Source organism: Lagopus leucura, unplaced genomic scaffold (assembly GCF_019238085.1).
Source record: "Lagopus leucura isolate 7727_CA_CO unplaced genomic scaffold, USGS_WTPT01 Super-Scaffold_100014, whole genome shotgun sequence".
In the NCBI taxonomy this organism is placed as follows: Eukaryota; Metazoa; Chordata; class Aves; order Galliformes; family Phasianidae; genus Lagopus; species Lagopus leucura.
Genome location: NW_024962268.1, coordinates 15,532,501 through 15,554,703, shown reverse-complemented (window position 1 = coordinate 15,554,703; position 22,203 = coordinate 15,532,501). Strand labels below are relative to the sequence as shown.

At 38.6% G+C, this 22,203-nt stretch overlaps 1 protein-coding gene across 10 annotated transcripts in view; it reads right to left on the bottom strand.

Moving 5' to 3' along the window:
• Positions 1 to 21,651, bottom strand: part of CPLANE1 (ciliogenesis and planar polarity effector 1) — a 63,171-nt gene extending 41,520 nt beyond the window's left edge. For 7 of the 10 annotated variants that reach the window (XM_042875226.1, XM_042875222.1, XM_042875227.1 and 4 more), the window contains exons 1-17: positions 21,322 to 21,651; positions 20,360 to 20,495; positions 20,058 to 20,177; positions 18,984 to 19,210; positions 17,180 to 17,286; positions 16,503 to 16,659; positions 15,802 to 15,905; positions 15,448 to 15,630; positions 12,199 to 12,448; positions 11,039 to 11,191; positions 9,448 to 10,208; positions 7,278 to 7,462; positions 6,598 to 6,678; positions 5,572 to 5,736; positions 4,708 to 4,881; positions 3,271 to 3,499; positions 2,914 to 3,050 (exon numbers count right to left, since the gene is read on the bottom strand). In XM_042875226.1, coding sequence (XP_042731160.1) covers positions 2,914 to 3,050; positions 3,271 to 3,499; positions 4,708 to 4,881; positions 5,572 to 5,736; positions 6,598 to 6,678; positions 7,278 to 7,462; positions 9,448 to 10,208; positions 11,039 to 11,191; positions 12,199 to 12,448; positions 15,448 to 15,630; positions 15,802 to 15,905; positions 16,503 to 16,659; positions 17,180 to 17,286; positions 18,984 to 19,210; positions 20,058 to 20,177; positions 20,360 to 20,495; positions 21,322 to 21,408 — 3,256 coding nt within the window. In that variant the 5' untranslated portion in view covers positions 21,409 to 21,651. The remainder of the gene's footprint in view (positions 1 to 2,913; positions 3,051 to 3,270; positions 3,500 to 4,707; positions 4,882 to 5,571; positions 5,737 to 6,597; positions 6,679 to 7,277; positions 7,463 to 9,447; positions 10,209 to 11,038; positions 11,192 to 12,198; positions 12,449 to 15,447; positions 15,631 to 15,801; positions 15,906 to 16,502; positions 16,660 to 17,179; positions 17,287 to 18,983; positions 19,211 to 20,057; positions 20,178 to 20,359; positions 20,496 to 21,321) is intronic. The other 3 variants (XM_042875221.1, XM_042875220.1, XM_042875225.1) reach the window with 3 other exon arrangements.
• Positions 21,652 to 22,203: the final 552 nt, after the last annotated feature.

Sequence of the window (22,203 nt, the reverse complement as noted above, 5' to 3'; positions counted from 1 at the left end):
TAACCCAATTGGATTAAATGAGGAGGTTGGTGGCCCTGCATGTGGCAGGGCTGTTGGAGCTTCATGATCCTTGAGGTTCCTTCCAACCCTGGCCATTCTGTGATACAGTGTGATTCTGTGATACAAAGTAAATCCTGATCAGCAGCCAGAGAGGCAGTATGTGCCAGTGCACATGTGACACTAAGCATGAGACCACAGGAGAAGATGGCTACTGTAAGGATCAGGTGAAGACTAAAGATCTGTCAGAGATCTCTATATGTGTTTATAAGGGCTAAGCACATGGGAAGACTGAAAACCAAAGATCAGCTATCTATTGGAACGACTACACATCTAAGACCAACTTCCAGGACGGTGCAGCCTGTGTGAAGGGAAACAAGGATATCTGTTGGTGAGTGGGTATATACCAGAAATAGCATGGGGACCAGGTTTTGGGGACACAATCATGCAGATGTCAGTAACACAGAAGACTGGTAATCCAGACCCAGTTGGTAAGTTACAGTATCACAGAATCCATAATGGCCAAAGTTGGAAGGGACCTCAAGGATCATGTATCTCCAATCCCCCCTGCAACAGGAAGGGCCACCAACCTCCACATTTAATCCTAGACCAGGCTGCCCAGGGCCCCATACAACCTGGCCTTGAACACCTCCAGGATGGCCTCTCAGAGCAGCCTGTTCCAGCACCTCACACTCTCTCTGTAAAGAACTTCCCTCTGACATTCAACCTAAACCTTCTCTCCCTCAACTTAAACCATTTCCCCTTGTCCTGCTGTTATCTACCCTTTCAAAGAGTTGATTCCCCTCCTGTTTGCAGGCTCCCTTTAGGTACTGAAAGGTTGCAGTGAGGTCACCCTGCAGCCTTCTTTTCTCCAGGCTGAACAAGCCCAGCTCCCTCAGCCTGTCTTCATAGGGGAGGTGCTCCAGCCCCCTGATCATCTTTGTGGCTCTCCTCTGGTCTCTCTCCAACAGCTCGCTGTCCTTCTTGTACCTGGGCCTTCTGACCTGGACATAGTACTGCAGATGAGACCTCACAAGGGTGGAGTAGAGAAGGACAATCACCTCTCTCGCCCTGCTGGCCACCCCTCTTCTGAAGGAGCCCAGGATACCATTTGCTTTCTGAGCTGCAACAGCACACTGCTGGCTCATGTTAAGCTTTTCATCCATCAGGACCCCCAGGTCCTTCTCTGCAGGGCTGCTCTCAAGGACTGCTCCTTCCAGTCTGTATGGATGCCTGCCATTCCTCCGGCCCATGTGCAAAACCTTGCACTCTGCTGTTTAGAACTTCATCAGGTTCACCCATCTGGCATGGTGCACGCCATCCGGCCCCATAGTCTTGTACACATTCAGTCTCATGAGGCGGTCTCGGGCTTGCTCTGCCCTTACAGCAGAGGGGGATTTACTGCCCTGGTCCCCACCTAGAGGGTTAGGGATGCAGGGCTCAGGGATGTGAGAAGCATTAGAATCCTGGCCACCAGTGAAGAGCGAGGCAAAGAACTCATTCAGTACCTCAGCCTTCTCTTCATCTGTTGAAGCCAGCTCTCCTTTTACATTTACCAGAGGAGGTACACTTGCTTTGGCCTGTCTCTTCTGGACAATGTTCCTGTAGAATGTCTTCCTATTGTTTTTCATATCCCTCACCAAGTTCCGTTCTGCCTGTACTTTGGCTTTCATGATCCTACGTCTGCAAGTCCTGACGTCATTCCTGTATTTTTCCCAGATGATACACCCTTGTTTCCAGAGCTTGTGTGCACCTTTCTTTGCCCTCAGTATGCCCAGCAGTGTGCCTTGCCGAGCCATGCTGGTTTGCTGTTTCCTCTGCCACTTTCTTATTCATAGGGATGGAGAGCTCTTGTGTTCTCAGGAAGACATCCTTGAAGAGTAGCCACCTTTCCTCAACATCTTCGTTTTTAAAGACAGCATCCCAGGGGATCTTGGCCAGCAATCCATTGAACAGCTTAAGGTTTGCTCTTCCAAAGTTAGGGTCCTGACCCCACTTTTTGCCAAGATTTTTGAGATCACAAACTCGACCAGGGCATGGTTACTGCAGCCTAGGCTGCCTCCAACTTTAATGGCTTTAATGATCTCCTCCACATTCGCATTGGTGAGCAGCAGGTCATGCAATGCTCCACCTCTGGTCAGTATGTTCAAAGCTAGCTACTGGGGGTATCCACACTGTACATACACATATATATAAATGGACCTTGATTCTGAGCAGCAAGAGGCAGAAACAGGAGTAAGCTGCTGACATGCATAGCATTCACTTAAACAGTGCCTGTAGGCAGTTACCGATGTGGCATGCCATACATAGACTTTATGAACACGTGTTTGTGCATGTGCCTCATGGTCATAAACTCTCAGCCTTGCTAGGTTTTAGGTTTGATGGAGTTAGTAAGCCTCATCTCTCTTATGTGATGAGATTTGTCCCTCTTGTACTTTAACATGGCGAAAATAAATCATTCCAATCTAGTTTTGGTGACACTTTCCATACTATTTGCATTTGTTTTCTTGTATTTGTTTTAAGGAAGCATTAGTTTTCTTCCAAGTTTAAGTAAATCTCACATATAGTCAAACAAGGATTGGCTAATATATGTGAACAACAGTGGAATAAATGGATTTACAGGGATGACAAAGGGCTGTGTATGAAAAACTTTTGCATGTAAGCTATGAATGAAACTGTATAGTCTTCCTTGAACCACGGACAAAACTGATAATGGCTTTAATTTTTAAAACGATAAGCCAAAAGCCTATAAAATTACAGCATTTGAATATACCACATTATCAATTCACACAGAGAAGGTAAAATTGTTATTTCTTTTCAAGACTACATGCAATATGCAGTGTGACTGTGAACAGCATAGAACATGTAGTGAAGTGACATGAAAAATAATCACAAATACTCATAATTTTTATGTACCTGTAAACCACTTATATTTAATATGTTCTTCAGTTGTTTCAGAAGTAGCTGGTTGCCCCAGCAAAGACTGTAGTTTTTCCTGAAAAGTCTGCATTGGTGATAAGCTTAACGGCAGATGATGCTCTGTGATTTTCAGTCTGAAAGCATAGCAAGCAACAGTTCTTTAAAAACAAAAACTAGAGATTATCTTCTGAAAGAAAATCTAATACAAAGTAGCTAATTGTAACATGCTAGGTCCTACAGATACAAGGAATCTGAGAATAGGAATGTTTGAGGAAAAGGATATGTTGTTAAAATAAGTTAACACTTAAAGTTCAATAACAAAACATATGACACCAATTCCAAGCTCAGTTTTACCTTGTGAATTCATCAGAGCTCTGACGATATAGACTGTAGGCCACACCAATTGAGACTGAGAGTTTCCAGTCACCAAGCCTGCGCGTTAGCCATACAGCCTCTGGAAGGAGTCCCCCAACAAAGAACAAGTCAAGAGCATATTCTACTGTCCACACAGATGAAAGGTTCTGGTCTCTGACAGCTCTTGTAACCAGATGGCGTTGTAGTGGAATAACACGAGGAGACACATCTGAGACACAAAAACACAAATTAAATTTAAACTGGCCTCGGTGCTGTAAGATGAATTATACAAAATTCATACATTCATAATGCTTTTTGATTTTTATTGAGCTCCCTATTAGAGACACTAAAGGGTCTATCTGCAGCTGGCATATGCAGCTCATGTTGTGATATAAGACTGAGATCAGTATTTTCCTGCTTAGTAATGTGGTGCATACAATGGTATGCAAAATCAGCAGGTTATTCTAACTTCAAAGTTTTGAAGTTGACACAGTCAACAGTTGACAGTACATTTGTCAGTACAATACATATGTTTCTGATATTCCAAAGGGCACATCTAAGCTGAATGGAAATTCTCTGAGTTTTTCTACTACACTGAAGTTGTACATACTTGACTAAACATGTAACTGTAACAGATACAAAGCCATAATGCAAATCTAGAAGAGTATCACATTATTTTGAGGCTTACACTTACTTTCAAAGACTATGAAGGCACATATACCACCATATATACCACTTCCTGTTGTAGTATAGAACCATTAAAATCATCAACGGATTCAAAAATTTCTCAGAAAATCTAAGCAATCTAAAATGATTAGGGGACTACTACATTTCTCCTATGAGGAAAAGTTGTGAGTGTTCAGACTGTTCAGCCTAGAAAAGGCTCAAGGCAGATCTTACTGAATGTGGCACAGCAGTTTGCCCTGCAGTCCATGCAGGAGGGCACACAGGGAGGACAGCAGGTGGCCCACTTTCTCCCTTCTGGGAGCAGTACTGTATTAAAAAGTTTGTACTGTAGTTTGTGCAGGCAGGGCACTTGATCTCAGCCAGAACAGTGGTGAGCACTCACCTGACAGCTGTAACTGTGGAGTCAGTGGAGATGTAAAAAAGTAATTTCTATGTAATTGAACATGTAACTATGCAATTCAATTTCCCATAGACCACTATCTTTGTTAGCAAAATATTTTCAATAATGAAGAACAACAAAATGTTAGAAGAACAAAAATTGAACAACAATAAAAAAATGTTTATTTCACAGAGAGACATCAACATCAACACTCCTTAACAGCAATATCTGGAAAAATTAAGTTACTCTAAAGTTAAAGATGCTGAAAACAAATCAACAAGAAAAATAGACAACATGAAAAAAAAACATTTTTCAATGTGTTCAACAAGTTAAACACAGCAAATTAAACTGCTTTAAAAAAAAATAAATACCTGGTTTGATGTGAAGTGGATGCAGGATATCAACATTGTGTGGGGGAAAGATATAGAGCAGCTGATCTGTGAAATAAGCAGCCATGAATCGAGCCATGGATCGAATCACAGCCATAGCAGTTTCAGTATGAACATTTGTTATCATCCACAGTTCATGCTGAGAATACTTAGTGTCTAAAAATAAATAAAATGGATATCAAAACATGAAGGAAAATGGTTTTAAATTTGAATGATAAAATGGTTTTAACTTTAAAAGAAATTAGTATTAATAAGAGCTATAGTATTCTTCAACTTATTAATAAGTTTTCAGGATGTGAGAGCTACATCTTTTTCACAAATTAGCTGTTATACTAAAAGATTTATATTAGGTTTCTAACGATTAGAGATGGGCCTCTAATATCCATGCTCAGATCAGAGCTGAATCAAAAACTTCAAATTTGGGAAGTCAGATGCCACATTATGACTTCACAGAATACTGTTACAAACATCTGCAAAAAAAATATCCCACTGTCAATTTCAGATTGGTGACTAATCCTACATCAACTATTTCAGCATACTATATCATAAAAAAAAAAAAGATCAATACAAAAAAAAATTGCACTATGTACCCATTGCCTTTCTTATGCAAAGTCTTATCTTCTGCAGATTTGAATCCAGGAATATTTTAACAGGTCACACCTTCACTATACAGTGAAAGATGTTTGGCTGCTTACTCACGCATCTTTAAAGTAACTTGAAACAAATCAGGCTTCAGTTCAGTGTAAAAAGGAAAGCATTACAATGTGTGTGTGGGTATATAAATTAAATATAAGATTATCCAGACAGTATAACATGCATAACCAGTTTTATGTAATACAAACATACCAGAAAAATTTTCCATCTGATTCACTGAGAGCTGTGATCGCCTTAGAATCTCTCCTACCAGATGATCACAGAGTCCTTGAGCCTCACGTAAGTTATAATGATATAGGTGGCAAAATAATATAGCAAGGTAATATCTACTCTGAAGAAAACACGCTCTTTTTCCTCCTGCATTAAAACAGGAAAGAAAAAAACAAACAAACAAACAAAAAAAACCCCAACCAGTCAGAAAAGGAAAAAATAACACCCCAAAAAGTCAGCTAAGCTCAGTATTCCTCCTTTTCCAGAAACATATCTATACAAACACCTACTCTGAGAAGCTGAGTATAAGTAAGGAACAGTTGTTCTTTGATACGCAATCTTCTTTCAAACTATAAGCTACTAGTAAGTTATAATCCATAATGATTTCATTTCTGGAGACCTGGCAGTTTTCTAAACAATACAGTATATAACTGTTAAGAGACAAAGACAGGACAGCTCAAGAAAGCCTATCCTTTAATGAAGGGCTGCCTAAAACACAAAGACATTGCTTTGAGATTCAGAAGGCTTTCAGTATCCTTACTTCCTTCTGCACAATATATTTCTCACAGTAATTAACTACAAAACAGTTCTTATGACACTTAGGAAGAAGTTCTGTTCTGTTTCAAAATAACTCCTAAATAAATTCCTGTCACAAATTTTATTTTGCTCTGTTTATCCTCAACCACTAATACATTTTATTTTACTGTAACTGCCATTGACTTTGTCCATCAGTTTTTCATTGTTACTTTCTTGCTCAGAAGAACACACTTAGGATTCTCCTGTTCTGAATACTCTACAGCTATAGGAAAACTGGTATCAATGCAGAAATGCAAGAACTTTTCTTAACGTAACTTTTGACTGGTCCCTGCTCACACACTAACTTAAACTGGAACATGCATCCTTTGCCTGTTTTGCATCCCCTTTTAGGAATCAATAAAATCAAGAATAACTGCAGTGACAATACACATTCTCCCCTCCCATCACCAGCAAAAAGTTTTCATCCCTTACCCTTTGCCTTAATTTCACAAAGACATCTTCTCCAAACATCCACAGATTCTCTGTATGAGCCTAAAAGGAATTTCTCCTCCCCTACAAAAACCACACATGCAATCAATCAAAAATTCTATACAGGTAACATTTTACATCTGTAAACATACACTCACTTCAGAATTACAGGTTTATGACAAGTAAAAGAATACGTACATCTCCAGCAATTCTTAAAATCTATTACATTACACTATATTGAACTGTATGATCAATAGAGGCTGATTGCATTCACATACACTATATGTTCATGTACCATGTTCATGTGTTCCATCACACAAAATGACAACAATTTCTAAATAGAAATCCAGTTAAGATAACCATCCTCTTGCCCATTCACCTCAAAAGAAGATATTACAAACCAGACTTAACTTTCAGATTCTCTAGGACATGATTCATAGCAAAACGTCAGGTTGTTTTTTTTTTTAATTTAGCTTTGCAAGCTCCATAGCTTATAATATAATCTACAGGTGTATTGGTACATGAAGTATAAAGAGAGTTCTGATCAGAATTTTAAGAGAAGTTTAACTGATAACTTATTTTTCAATCTGGTATTCACTGAGTGTCATTGCTTAGACTTAATTTTTTTGTGTACAGTTAACTGTTCAGCTACTTATAGTTGTATTTCTTTCCAAAGTACTAACCAGCTACAGAATTAATCTTGAAGCGTTTTTCTAATATCACTCCTGAGGACTGAAGAGTTGCTTGTGTATGGCTTAAAAGCAATGAGACAACATTTTCTTCTTCTATATTCTTGTGTGCTTTTTTGTTCAGTTGGCTCCAATAACAAACCACTCTTTCATACAAGAATCGCCATAGGGCAATCAACCTGCAGCTCAAGAAGTAAAATATACACAAAAAAAAAAGAAAACAACTGGAGTCCAACTTTTTTCTTTCTTTTGCATTATATATTCAGCAAACAAACAAACAAAACAGTTTTTCTGACTACAGGGGAAAAATAAACATTTTTGCCCTGCATTTTGCTTTCTGACCAATAAACAATGGTAAGTCTTTGCAAATTCAGAAGAATTAGTAACCTTAAAGCACCAGAACACCAGCTTCAAAGTGATTCCCTGCCTGTCTATACAACAGGGAAATGAAATAACACAGATAAACATCAAAACAGAACATCAGTACCTTCATAAAATCTGGCAAAATATACAATGCAAGCATAACAAGAAGAGCAAAGGTGGACCAGCTGTCTGCAGAGCTTCTATCTAGGGCTACCAATTCCCTATAGCCCAACAGAGTACTATCAAATGTATCAGCTCAGATACATAATAAGCCTGTCAGTAACAGCTGATATGCACTCCTGTGGACCTGAGAAAGATTACATAAGATCATACTACATCTGCAGTTCTTTCTCTTATCACTTCTGCTTCTAATATTTACAGATATAGAGACAGTCATTGTAATGAATGCATTACTCTGTACTTGCAGCACAATTAACCCAAAACAGGGATTATCGTGTCACAGACAATTGAAAGTGTCCCATCAAATTTACAGTGAGCTTAATTTTATATTTTAAGCTTATTAAATAAATACTTTCCACTACAGGAAGATGAAATTCTTGAGATACAATGCTTCTTAGGCATCTCGTTCAGAAATGAACAGTCTGCTTGAATGATTAACATACTTCAATTAATTAGATACAATGCTGTCATGAAACTGTTAGACCAGGACCTGAACCAGTGATTAAGCACCTGGCAAAGAAGAGTGGCTAGACCTAGGAGCATAGGTACAAGCAGTTCACCCAGGATCCACCCCTCTCTAAACTCACTTAAGGGCCAGTGGCCGACAGGGAAACATCTTTACTTAGGGATCTCTTCCTTCTGGGAGTTTTCCAGCAAGACCTTATCTTTGAAATGGGGTGAGATAAAATATTCCTTTATAGTTACTGGTTTGTGACTTAATATCTTTCTTGAGTTATCCTAAAACTGATCAAAGGCAATTACATACCACTATTTCATACAGTACCAATTGTATTTTCCAAGCAGCAGAACACTCCAGATGGTTTGTACCATTTCTATAATTGAATACAAAGTTTGCTAACCAAAACTATAGATATATTACAAGCAAGCAGCCTTTTGGCTTCACTGAGTTCAGAATTTCTGCTTGGGAGGAAGGGGACTGAGTAACAGACAGTAAAAATACCACGAACTGTGAAACATGCTGTAGGTATGAGCCTTCATCTGCACACATTTCAAGATTATGCCCCCAGCACAAGAAAGCTATAGAGCCCTTGAAAAAGGTCTAGAGGAGGGCCACTAAGATGATCAGAGGTCTGGAGCACCTCTCCTATGAGGAAAGGTTGAGGGAACTGGGCTTGTTTAGCTTGGAGAAGAGACAGCTCTGGGGAGACCTCATTGTGGCCTTCCAGTACTTGAAGGGAGCCACTGAACAGAAGGGGGAATGACACAGACTGATAGTGATAGGACATGGGGGAATGATTTTAAACTAAGACAGGAAGATTTAGGTTGGATATTAGAAGGAAGTTTTTCACACAGAGGGTACTGACACACTGGAACAGGTTGCCCAAGGAGGTTGCAGATGCCCCATCCCTGGAGGCATTCAAGGCCAGGCTGGATGTGGCTCTGCGCAGCCTGGTCTGCTGGTTGGTGACCCTGCACATAGCAGGGGGGTTGAAAAGAGATGACCTTTGAGGTCCTTTTCAACCCAGTCCATTCGATGATTATTACGCTTTCTCACAGAGCATAACAAAAAAAAAAAAAAACCCAAAAGAATGTTGTAATTACTATATAACTGAAAAATACAGTTGTTTTAATATCTCTTTCATGCAAACTTCATTCATACCTTTTTTCTGTTTTTGACTCGCAGTTCAGTGCTTGAGGATGCTCTCCAAGCACAGATTTCAGTGAGCTGAATTCCTGAGTTGCGCTCTCATCCAGAAATAGAAATACAGGCACAATGAATGAATCAAGCTCCACAAGACTATTAACACCAGGAGATGCAAACAAGCTCTCATACTGTGGTATGCAAGTGCTACTTAGAGTATGAGAAACCATCTTCAAAAGACAGAAGCATGCCAAAAGATTTTTTGAGAACAACTGACCTTGTTTCTGAACAAGCATAAGTTTCAGTGTTTGCAACGTTAGCTTTGCCACATGCCCAGTCATACCGGCTCTTGAATGCCAGTGGAAGACACTTAAACACAGCTGAAAGTATTTTAAAACACAATGAATCCAGTGGGAATTCTTCACAGATTTATTTAAAAATGCATCCTGGTTTAGCGAAGAACATTCTACAAACTGAAGAATGTTGAAAAAATGGGTAATGCAGCTTACTGTGTAATTCAGAAAAGTATCTCTTTCTTCAATATTTTTTGAAATCCCTATCTGCCATGCAGTAATAAGACTCCTCTGAACAGAGTTCAGTTCTACTGGTAACGTGTCTTTCTCTTCAGTACTGTCTTTTGCATGAATAGTATCAAACATTGATGCAAATTCTATGTGGCCTTGATCAGCTTTACCAACAAAAGAAAGGACTCTTTGGCTGAAGATGTTAGAAGAGCTATTGTGAAACAGTTTTTCATCATCAGATTCATCTTCATAATCCTAAACCAGGGAAGAAAAAAAAAAAAAACAAGTTTAATTCAAATCTACTACCAGAGCACAGTCTACAAAAATCACTACTTACTGATTTTCACAAATAAAAGTTTTATTTGTAAATTGCTTAACTGCTAACACATCTAATCCATTTGCAGTTTCACTAGAGCACTTGTTAAAAATCTTATTTGCAACAGTTATGCAGATAAAAATAAAATTACCAAACTAAAAAAAAAAAAGTCACAGCATAGGGAAAGTGAAAACTTGTTTTTATTTAGCCTAGAATTAGAGGTAGGATTTTTTTCAGATAACTGTAAAATATAGTATCATTCAACAAAAGCTCAAAAAGTGAAAGCATGTAATGGAATTGAGAAAGGCTGTGCAGTGACTTTGATCACAGAGCTGTTTTTGCATAAGATACAGGTAGATTTTTGGAATTGAATAAAGATTTATCTGAAACTGAGAATAGATAATTGATTTCCCTAGGATCAAAAGAAATTTCTTAGGATAATATACTGCATTACTGTACCTTACAGCCTCAATATATATACTGTGATGTAATATTTCATTATACAGTGCAGCTGAAGACTTTAAGCTACAAATAGATGTAATTATATTAGTATGCTTTTTTTTCAGAAAGTTTAAAATCATCACTGGAAAAAAAAAAGTTGAAAAAACTGCATTCCTTGCTCCTAAACTGAAAATGAGAGATTATTTTTTTAAATACTTAGTAAGGGCAAATGTACAAAAACTGTTATTTTAGGGTTAAAAAAAGTCTTTACAGTTAGAATATGATATGAAGAAATCATTTCCATAATTAGAAAAACACAATTATGTACCAGTAAGTCTGTGGCTTTCTGACTCACTTCTGTTGTGTCCTCTTCCAGAAATTTTGGGACATGGAAGAAGATGGAGGTATGGTTTTGTGTGTGTTTCAAAAGGCTGTCTTTTAAAGACAACAGGGATCGTGAACACAGATGTCTCCCTTTAGTCTGAAAGAAACAATAATGCAAAACATTATTTGTCTCTAAATCAAACTACACACTTAGGAAATAAAAAAAGGAAACTGATCTCATTTAAGAAGCTTCAGTTTTAAAGTGCCATGCAGAAAGGGAGAACAAGTAAGGAAGTATACATATTCACAGAGAAACAAACTATCACTTGAATATGCTTTGGAATTCTGCATTTTTCTTAGCATCTGGTAACTTCTTACATTGAAAGAATCTGCTTTCCTGATCCCTCAAATAACCCGGCTCGTTAGATACTGTTTATGTCCTTGCATCTTAACAGCAACATCTCTCCACATTCTCAAATTCTTGCTCACTGTCCTAGCTCATAAGTGAATACCAATATATTCCTCTTCTTCAAAAATTCAAAATTCAAATTTAAAGTCATTTGAAGATGTGTGATACTCCAACAGCAAACACAAAAATTCTCAGTATCTATTATATCACAGAGTTAGGTAATTGGCAACAAATGCAGAACATTTTATTTCAAAGGTTTCTGTTTTCCCAGACTTAGCTCTATTGAGTGGTGATATAAACAAATATTTTAGCAAGCCTTAGTTAACAATATAAATACAAAATAAATACAGGCAGTACCACTTGGACAGCTACTCATTCTCTAAAATAGCAGCAATCTGGGGACAAAGGTTTTACAGAATCATTTCTGCATCATTTTAAAAAGATGAGTAGATCAGAGTTGAGCAGAACCTGTCAACTTTTTGAACCAATTTCACTGTCAAAGAAACTCAGCAAAATTTTTCACAAATTTCAGAAAGACTATGTTGTGACAATTCAGAGTGTGCTCATTATACTTTTCTGAAATAATAATATTCAGTGTTTTCCAGATCAACTCTATTCTTGAAATGGCTTTCTAACTCAAAAGAATTTACACTAATTTCACAATAAACTGAGGCACTCTGTTTGAAAAACTGCATTTCTATATATATGAAGTTTTATTTTACTTAACAATACATGTGAAAAACTCATAATCCTACCTGAGAGTTCATGAGATTCCTACGGACATTTTCAAGCCGTTGCGTTGAATCAAGCAAAAGGGATTTTAAAAATCCCACTGGTGAAATGTTGTTATGAAATCTTAGCACTGTTATCATGAATCCATCAGAAACAATGAGGTAGGGTAATCTTGAGTGACAAGCAACAGAAAATCTCTGTCTCATAAGATCACTTTCAGAAGCTGAAGATCCAAGTGTCTGACTAGAGTCTTGACACAAAGAGTTGTGCTGTCTAAAATAAGGACATTTCAATATAGGATGTAAAAATCACATGAAAACTATTCATTACTAATAATTATTATTAATAGAATAAAGAAGAAATAAACTCGTGTCCTCAGCTCCATGTTCTTCTTGTGCTGGGGGCCCCAGAACTGGATGCAGTACACCAGCTGGGGTAAGAGCAGAGCAGAGGGGCAGAATAACATCCCTTGACCTGCTGGTCACGCTTCTCTTGATGCAAGCCAGGATACAGCTGGCCTTCTGAGTTGCAAGTGCATGTTGCTGACTCATGCTGAGTCTTTCATCAATACCTCCAAATCCTTCTCCTCAGGGCTGCTCTCAAGCCACTCTCTGCCCAATCTGTATCTCTGCTTGGGATTGCCCTGACCCAGTGCAGGACCTTGCCCTTGGCCTTCTTGAATTTCATGAGATTCTAATGGGCCCACCTCTCTCTCAGAGCCTTTCCAGGTCCCTCTGGATAGGATCCCTGCCCTCCAGCATGTGAAGTGCACCACTCAGCTTGGTGTCATCTGCAAACTTGCTGAGGGTGCATTTGATCCCACTACAGAGGTGTTAAACAGCACTAGTCCCAGCACCAACCCTGATACCTTGTAAGGAAATGTCTAAGTTTTCAAAAGATTAGCACTTTGAATAACACTGTTTATGCTTGCAAGATGCTAGTATTTCACTGCAGTTGTGAGTTAGTTTATAATTTTTCCTTAAATTCACTGAGTACTATAGAAATACTTAAAGCTGTTTAAGTATTAAATGTTTTTCCCCAATTTGACTTTAAACCTCTGTACCGCACACTCTTTTCTGAGTCTTATTGTGTGTAACAAGTCCTTGAAAATTAAGTCCAACTTTCAGTAGATGTGTATGAAAAATAAAAAACCCTCAAGATTTGAATCTTGAGTACCTTCAATACGTACCCATAATTAAGGTATTTTAATGCATTTTAGTAAGTGAATTCTTAACCAGACAGTTTAAGAAGGTATCACTATGCTTTTGAATGTTTTCATGAGATACAACATTATATGTTATTGAACTTTCAGAAATAACAAAGTGAAAAGAACAAAGTAACACAACAATGCAATAATGTATCAGTAATACATCACTGCTTCTTGTTAATACACACACATTGCCCTTCACGAACACATGGGTTCATGAAGGGCAGGTCCTGCTTGACCAACCTGATCTCCTTCTATGATCTAGTGACCCATCTAGTGGATGAGGGAAAGGCTGTTGATGTGGTCTACCTAGACTTCAGCAAAGCCTTTGACACTGTCTCCCACAGCATTCTCCTGCAGAAGCTGGCAGCCAGAGGCTTGGATGGGTACACTCTTGGCTGGGTGAGGAGCTGGCTGGAGGGCCGGGCACAGAGAGTGGTGGTGAATGGAGTCAAATCCAGCTGGCGACCAGTCGTGAGTGGTGTTCCCCAGGGGTCGGTGCTGGGGCCTGTCCTCTTCAATATCTTTATTGATGACCTGGATGAGGGCATCGAGTGCACCCTCAGTAAATTCGCAGATGACATCAAATTGGCTGGAAGTGTGGATCTGCCTGGGGGTAGCGAGGCCCTACAGAGGGATCTGGACAGGCTGGAGAGCTGGGCTGAAGCCAATGGGATGAGTTTCAACAAGGCCAAATGCCGGGTCCTGCACTTCGGCCACAACAACCCCAGGCGACGCTACAGGCTTGGGGCGGTGTGGCTGGAGGACTGCGTAGAGGAAATGGACCTGGGGGTATTGATTGATGCTCGGCTGAACATGAGCCCACAGTGTGCCCAGGTGGCCAAGAAGGCCAATGGCATCCTGGCTTGCATCAGAAACAATGTTGCAAGCAGGAGCAGAGAAGTGATTGTTCCCCTATATTCAGCACTCGTGAGGCCGCACCTCGAGTACTGTGTCCAGTTTTGGGCCCCTCACTGCAAGAAAGATATTGAGGCCCTGGAACGTGTTCAAAGGAGGGCAACAAAGCTGGTGAGGGGTCTGGAACACAGGCCATATGAGGAGAGGCTGAAGGAGCTGGGAATGTTCAGCCTGGAGAAGAGGAGGCTCAGGGGAGACCTCATTGCTCTCTATAACTTCCTGAAGGGAGGTTGTAGTGAGCTGGGGGTCGGCCTCTTCTCTCGTGTAACTGGTGATAGGACCAGGGGGAATGGTTTCAAGCTACGGCAGGGGAGATTCAGGCTGGACATGAGGAAGTATTACTTTTCAGAAAGGGTGGTCAGGCACTGGAATGGACTGCCCAGGGAGGTGGTGGAGTCACCGACCCTGGGGGTGTTCAAGGAAAGGCTGGATGTTGTGTTGAGGGACATGGTTTAGTGGGAGCTACTGGGAATAGGTTGGACTGGATGAGCTTTTAGGTCTTTTCCAACCTTGGTGATTCTATGATTCTATGATTCTATGATTTTCAATACAGTAAAGTTCAGATTCTATTCTATTTCTTCCAGGTATTCAGAATGTGTTATTTTTTTGTAACCTCTGATCTCCTTTTTAAGGTGTTAACTACAGATTCTTACATCCCCCTATACAACCAGCAGCTGAATTTCAAAATTTAGAAAACTGGAGTACAAATATTAAAAATCTTAGTTTTTGATCATGCACATGTCATTTACAAGATCTGAGATGGAAACATGGCGAAGTTCTGTAAGTAAAATTTGAAAAGAATAGAGAAATATCACTGGATTAAAATAAATACACATTTTTAGTACTGGTATAAGTTTAGTTTCTTTCCATATCACAAACACATGCTACTTTTAATTACTATCAAATTCAAACAACTGAAATAAAACAAGTCAAATAGCATATACTCACATTATCAGTATGCCAATTTTTCATCACGACAAACCCATTACAAGAAATAGAAGAGAACTACGAATGAGAAACAGATATTGAAAGGAGACATAAAAAGTACAAGACTGAACTTGAAAGATGAAGTTTAAATTTGCAGTAGGTTTGAAAGTGAAGTATGATAATCAGACAAAGATATATAGATATTTTCAAATCCTTTTACCTGTATGTTGTTAGTGGATGAATTGGAATAAACTCTGCTGGTCCAAATTCTACAGAGCAGCCAGAAGTAATCAAGGTCAGCAATTCACCCATACCAGTCAACAAAATCAAAGATCCACGCTTTAACATGCAAGCCAAGAAAAGGCTATCAGGAGTCCAACTCATGTCACCGACCCAGTAAGACCTAGATAGGGTAGGAAAAAATTTTTTTTCTGTCAAATCTCTGCATCAAATCTTAGGTTAACTTTATTAAAATAAACAAACACAAACAAAAACATCCCCTCAAAGACACAAACAAAAACAAACAAACAAGCAAAAAAGCACAACAAAATCAGAAATAAGATCAATTTCTTACCTGATAAACTTGGATGGGACAGTGCTACTCTTGCTACTGCAACCTTTAACACTACCCGAAATAGTTAAAAAATTCAGGGTGTTTAAAAACAGAATTTGAGTTGCCTAAAATAAGAAAGTAAATGTTAAAAACAAAAACAAGCTATTAAATGTTTACATCAAAATTTTAATTGCTTTAAAAGCAATTTATATCAGCAAGTTACATGCTACATCTGATGTCCTGGAAATACTACTCCATGTCACTGTGCCACTACATTTCAATAATTAATATTATTTAGATTATTAATTAGTTTGTATACCTACTTCTACATTGAAAAGTAGTTAAAGATTGATTACATATTGAGTATATAATAGATATATATATATTTTTTTATTCTATTTGACATTTTTTTCTAAACTCTCAAAATGCAACTTTTCCTGTTTTGTTGGTGAATAACTGAAGTTTTTAAAGACTGTGTTATCCCATCCCTGTATGCTAAACACCACACAGCATTAACACTAAAAACTGCATCAGGATTTGGCTCAGATTTAACCTGTCATTTATTAGGAGGAATAACAGAATTTCATGCCTATCACTATCAATATGAATATAATCACATGTACCAATATGAATCTTGAAAATCCCATCTAAAATTTGTTATTAATTTCCTTTTACCAGACTTAATTCAAGTGCAACTATTAATTACTGCCTATTATTCATACCTTAGGATCAATTTGGTTAACAGCTACTGCAAGAAAGAGTCCATCTCTTGCAAATGCAGACAGCAAAGCTCCTCTTGACTTTATAGATACACACTGAGGCACTAAATTAACAAGAGAACAAGTCTGCTGTACCCAGTGGATCTGGTATGGCAAAGAACTGAATTTCAAAAAAACAAAAACAAAACAAAACAACAAAAAAGAAGAGATAATTCAGATATGCCAAGTGGAATGACTCATACATTGTAAATAAAACATGACAGACAAAAATATGAAACATGCACAAGAAAAAAATCCCACTAATTTCCTTATTAAACCTTACAAATTAGAAGAATTTATAAAAGTTTAAGCAGATTTTTATGGAATAGAAGTTTATGTTAATACATAGAACAGTTAAACATAGATCCATGCTACAGAACTAAGACTAGCATTCTAGCCAGGAAATTGCTCAGACAGCATACTGAGATCTAACATAGGACTACTCAATAGTATGAATATGAAAATAAACTGTATGCTATTCTAAATAAAAAAACTAAGAAGATTTGAAACATGACAGAAACAAAAGAGATTACAAAAACTAATTGCATGTGAATGTAAATGCAGTTCTGAAATCTCACCATAAAATACATTTATTACAATCGTTCTCTTACGTTAGTGAACTTAAATAACTTTGAGTGTACCTGGCATATTTAAAGCCATTTTCATGCCAGCGAAGAATCAAAAACGTTAAAACCAAACACTCGTCAGAGTAAAACACAAAAGAGCACAAACAACAATCACCTAGTACCTGTGAAGAAAAAGAAAGACAAAATAAACTCCAAATCCTGGTTGTACATTAATGTACTTTTACATTAATCAAAATAGATACTAGGTTAAAATAACAAAATATTGTCATTCATAAATTTAAGGAAGACAAGAATATAATAGGCTAGATGAACTTTGACCTGATCCAGCAAGGCCGTTCTTACGTTGTCATTAAATTTCATACAAAATGAATGATGAAATGTATATGCAACAAAGAGCCAATCATCACTCACTCTAGCTTCTGCTGCTCAAACTTACTCAAGAGATGAGATGATTATTTTCATGTGGGAATGACCAACCCCCACCCCACATGCAGCCCAGCTCCAGCCCCGCACCACCTGCAGCTCTGCCTGCCAAGCAGCCCAGCCTGGCCCCGCAGTGGCCAAACATTGGTGTGTGATGAGCACTGCCTGAGCTGCAGCCGGGGCGTGAGGAGGGTACAGTGCAGCGCAGCTCAACTGACAGCAAAGAGTTGTGTGCCTTTTGGTTCACTGGCTGAACACAGTCCTGTGAGCAGCAGAAAATACACTGCCATGCTTCCCCTTTTTGATAAAGGCATTTGAGAACAGGCTTCAAGATTGCTGAAAAATAATCCTCATTTTTTGGTCTATCTGTAACTCCACTTTCAATTGACATAAATACATGACCTGAGAATTTTCAAATGGAGTGCATAGAGCTGCAGTCAGACATTCAATTCAAAAATCTGAGGACTCTTTCGTAAACCCCATCGTACCAGAGAAGAACATCCCTCCCTTCACAATCACGCCTTATTCGTGTCACCACTTCTTGGCAGCACACACATTGGTGACCAACTGTTTTCAAGGCTGAAGTACCAAAGGAGTAAAATTTCATCAAAAATTTCCTGAGATCAAAAATTCCATCAAAAATCCTTGAGAGCTCACTAAGAATTGTAGGCACTGTCATGGAACCAGGGGTTGATGCATTAGCTTCAAAAAATCAAGTCATGTATCCCACTAGTTCTGCGTTGCTCTTTTTTTTTTTTTAAGAAAATATAAAAGATTAAAATAAGTTTTATTATTTATATACTTGAATTGTTTAACATACTTTATGAGGGTTGCTCAAAATACAATGCCTGCCATTTTATAACACCGGCCTGTGGTGTCCAAGGCAGATGTCGGTGTTATGGCAGTGGAGGCTGAACCTTCCCACCAATACTCTGCTACATATGGTTGCCATGAGATAGATGGCAGCAGAGGGGCAGTCTGACATGGAAGTGCAGATGAAGGTGTGCCACTGAATTCTTCCATGCAGAAAAAATGGCATCCACTGACATTCATCGACACTTATGAACATTTATGGAGACCAATCAGTGGTTGCGAGCACAGAGAGGCAGTGTGTCATGCATTTCAGTAGTGGTGACAGCAACAGTGGGTCCCCTTTGCTGCTGCAGATTTTTACTAGCACAGCATACAGGTTCCTAGTTGTTGATGATGAAAGTGCACAGCTAGTGGTTGTGACTACGCTGAAAAATAATGCCTGGTAGCTGAGATTTTGCTCTGTCGAATAGTGTTACTGCACTCTTTATATCAGTTGTAATTTCCATGGAAATAAATAGGAGGCATTAGTTTCGAAGCAGCCCTGTGTATGCAGTCCAAACCTATTTCTGTTCAATTACTGTGGCCCAGGCAAGCCAAAAGGTTTTTTTTTTTTTTTTTTTACCTCATTTTGTAAGAAAGCAGCATGAACTCCAATTTCTTTTTCTTCAGTAGAAGGCAACATGACTGATTCAGTAGGCAAAATTTGAGTCCACCGCCCAGAAGACTTTTTAAAAGAGAGTGTGTTTCCATATTCTGTACTCTCCCACAAAAAGACACACGCTGTAGGAGTAGTTAATAATGCCCTTCTGCCATCTCCAGACACATACAAATACAATCTCATCAAACACTCTAGAAAAAACAGTAAACACCAGAATTATTTTTGATCCTTTGCTAGATTTAGACTTAAAAAGAACAGGAAAATTACTTTCACCTCTATCATAAAAAATTCAAGTGCCTCCTTAAGTACCTCTGATTTCCAACCTCATCATTAATGCTAGACCTTTGCCAGCAGTAAAGTCAGAGGGGATGCCTATTCTTACGGATTTTGTGTTATCTTCCCCAGGACACTCAACCATCAGAAACGGTCTTTCCCAACCTACCCCTCCTATGAAAACTACAAATAAATGCATAAAAGCCCTGCTTTTTTATTACCCTCAACTCCTAAATGCATGTATTCCTCAAAATAACAAATCGCTTCTACACTACTTCATTTTCTAATCTGATGTCAGTGAGATTATCCAGTAACGTGATATTTAAATGATATGCAACTTAGTACTAAATTTGCAAATATATGCCTTCATAATAGTCTCTCTAATCACTGCTTATTAGAAAATCCTACCTAGAAAATAAACCTAAAATGATGCAGACAGCAGTTAAATCAGATGTATATCTTCTCCAAGGTATTTATAACTAAATAAAGAATATTTTTCTACAATTGATAACTAACCATTGCAAACAAAATATAAACTGTACTTAAAAATGGATGACAGTTTATACATTTTTTTGCATTTAGAAATCTGTATTATTTAAGTAACAAAAAGGACATTTGTCACAGTCTAGTTTGCAGACAAGTGATAGAAATGCAAAACAATACTAGGATACTAGTACTTTTAACTAGGATACTAGCTTTTAACTTGTGCAAGAACAAGAATGACTTTTGCCCCATTTTTCAAAAGACAAACCGAAAAACACTTACCTTGTGCTGCTGCAGCTACCTTCCTGGACTCTTCAATTGCTGGTATTATTGTTAAACAGTCCTGGTCTTTATTCCAAAGAAATAACTCTCCTGTTGTAAGTAATCCTGCCAGCCAAGCGCCTGCACTCATCAGGGGAGAGATATTTTGAAGCACATTATTATGAAGAACTTAAAATTGCTTTCCATTGTAGCCACAATTCTAAAGCTGAAAGTGAACTGGAATATATTTCAGGTATTATACCTTTCTTAATTGTTAAAACTAAATATACTGTGTTTATAATACATGAAACAGTATACTTAACCATTTTCTGATGTTGTTAAGACAACCACATTTTTTAACAATGATTGCAGCTGGGGAATTTTCTTCTTTGTCTTCCCTGATGCAAGATTAATTTCATTTATACGTTTATCATCTAGAAGAAAAACAGCTTCTTTTTCCTGTTAAAAGAAAAGAGCATTTAAAAATAATTTCTACTCAGCCTGTGAAACATTAAAGAAAGACATAAACGTGTTAGAAAAAATAATGAAGAGGGAATGAGAGAAAGAATGTTACAGCTGTGATTATCATATTAACTTCATTCTTTGGTATATTTGCTTTACAGTATAACACAACAATCCTTATATATCCCTTCCAACTTGAGATATGATTCAAGGATCATACGTAGCATCAGTCTCTTTTGATGTCATTTCATTTTGACAGATTTTAAATTATTAAACAAAACTTACAATCATTACTAAAAAGTTCTTCAAAATATCTCAACTGAACCACATGCCAACAAACGCAGACACACGTTCCCTCATCCTGTCCTGTTTAAAGTCAGATTTTTGCCACTGCTTTCAAACTGAGTGGGCCTTAAATAGTTCACCTAATTAAACAGAAATCGTACATTACAGAAAGATAAAATCCAGCCTCATCTTAGCACAAAGGTTTAATAAAGCATCTTTCTACACATACAGCAGGGAATGGGAAAATGCTTTTGTTCAAAGTTTTCAATGATGTACTTTAAAAAGAAAGGATATGAGAAACCAGAACCACCAAACAACAGACTCCAGTGTGAGGCACATCTTGTAAAAGACTCACATCTTGTCATCCAGCCTCAAGACCAGCTTGGAAGATATCACTTTTATTTTCTGCGACCCGTAACTGCAATGCATTCAAATTAACCCCTTTTTTATCCCCCCTTTCCGTAAAAAGAGTGTTACATAATGAAAAGATGTCTACTCCTTAAAGAACGTTATTTCAGTTACACTTCTTTACACTCACCTGCCCGATCCAGGCAATGCGAGTCCACGGTTTTTTTTGTTTGATAGACGTAGACACGAGAACGTCTAGCTTGACCTCCATTCTCATTAAACCTCTAGGTAACCATTATAAAGAAAACCAAATAATGCCTTCCCCACATGCCTAAAGAGATATGAAAAAACACGTTTTCATTCTTTTCAGAGGACCTTTCCAAACGAACCCCTGCTTCCACTCACACAGTTCACTGGCAGTTCAACCATACAGGTTACACACAAGGAGCAGAGACAAACGAGCGCGGGAACACCAACGCAAACGGCCGCCAACGGACCGCGCGGACACAGCGCACCACGCAGGCGCGGCCTCTCTACCCCGCCACCGCCTCCTCCGTGACGAAAGATCCCGCGAGATCATCGCGAGAGCGCCGCGCCACTGCGCCCCGCCTCCGTCCTCTTCGCTGCTGCGTTCCACAGCAGAGCGCGGGAAGTGTGGAAGTGAGGCTGCGCGGGAGGTGCTCGGCAGAAAGTAATGGCGGCACTAAGGGCCGCGGTAAACGTGCGCGGTGGGATGGGCCGACGGCTGCACCACGTGACTTTAGTGGAGTTTCCAACCCTAACGGTCCTATGATTCCATACTGAAATTACATGCAACAAAAGTATCAAAGGTGACATTTGATGCTCTTCGAAATTCCTCTAGCATGTCACTATAGAGGCATTTGTACTATATAAACTGGAAAAAAAGCCTCTGATTTGTGTCACTTCTCAGCCCTTCATCCCTTTGCCCAGGTCTGAAAACAGCTATCGGATTACAGAAGTTTACAGAATTCCCAGAATAGCAGATTACAGCAGATTACAGAGTGAGGTTCAACACACAGGGCAAACACAGCAGTATGCCACCAGAAGTTAA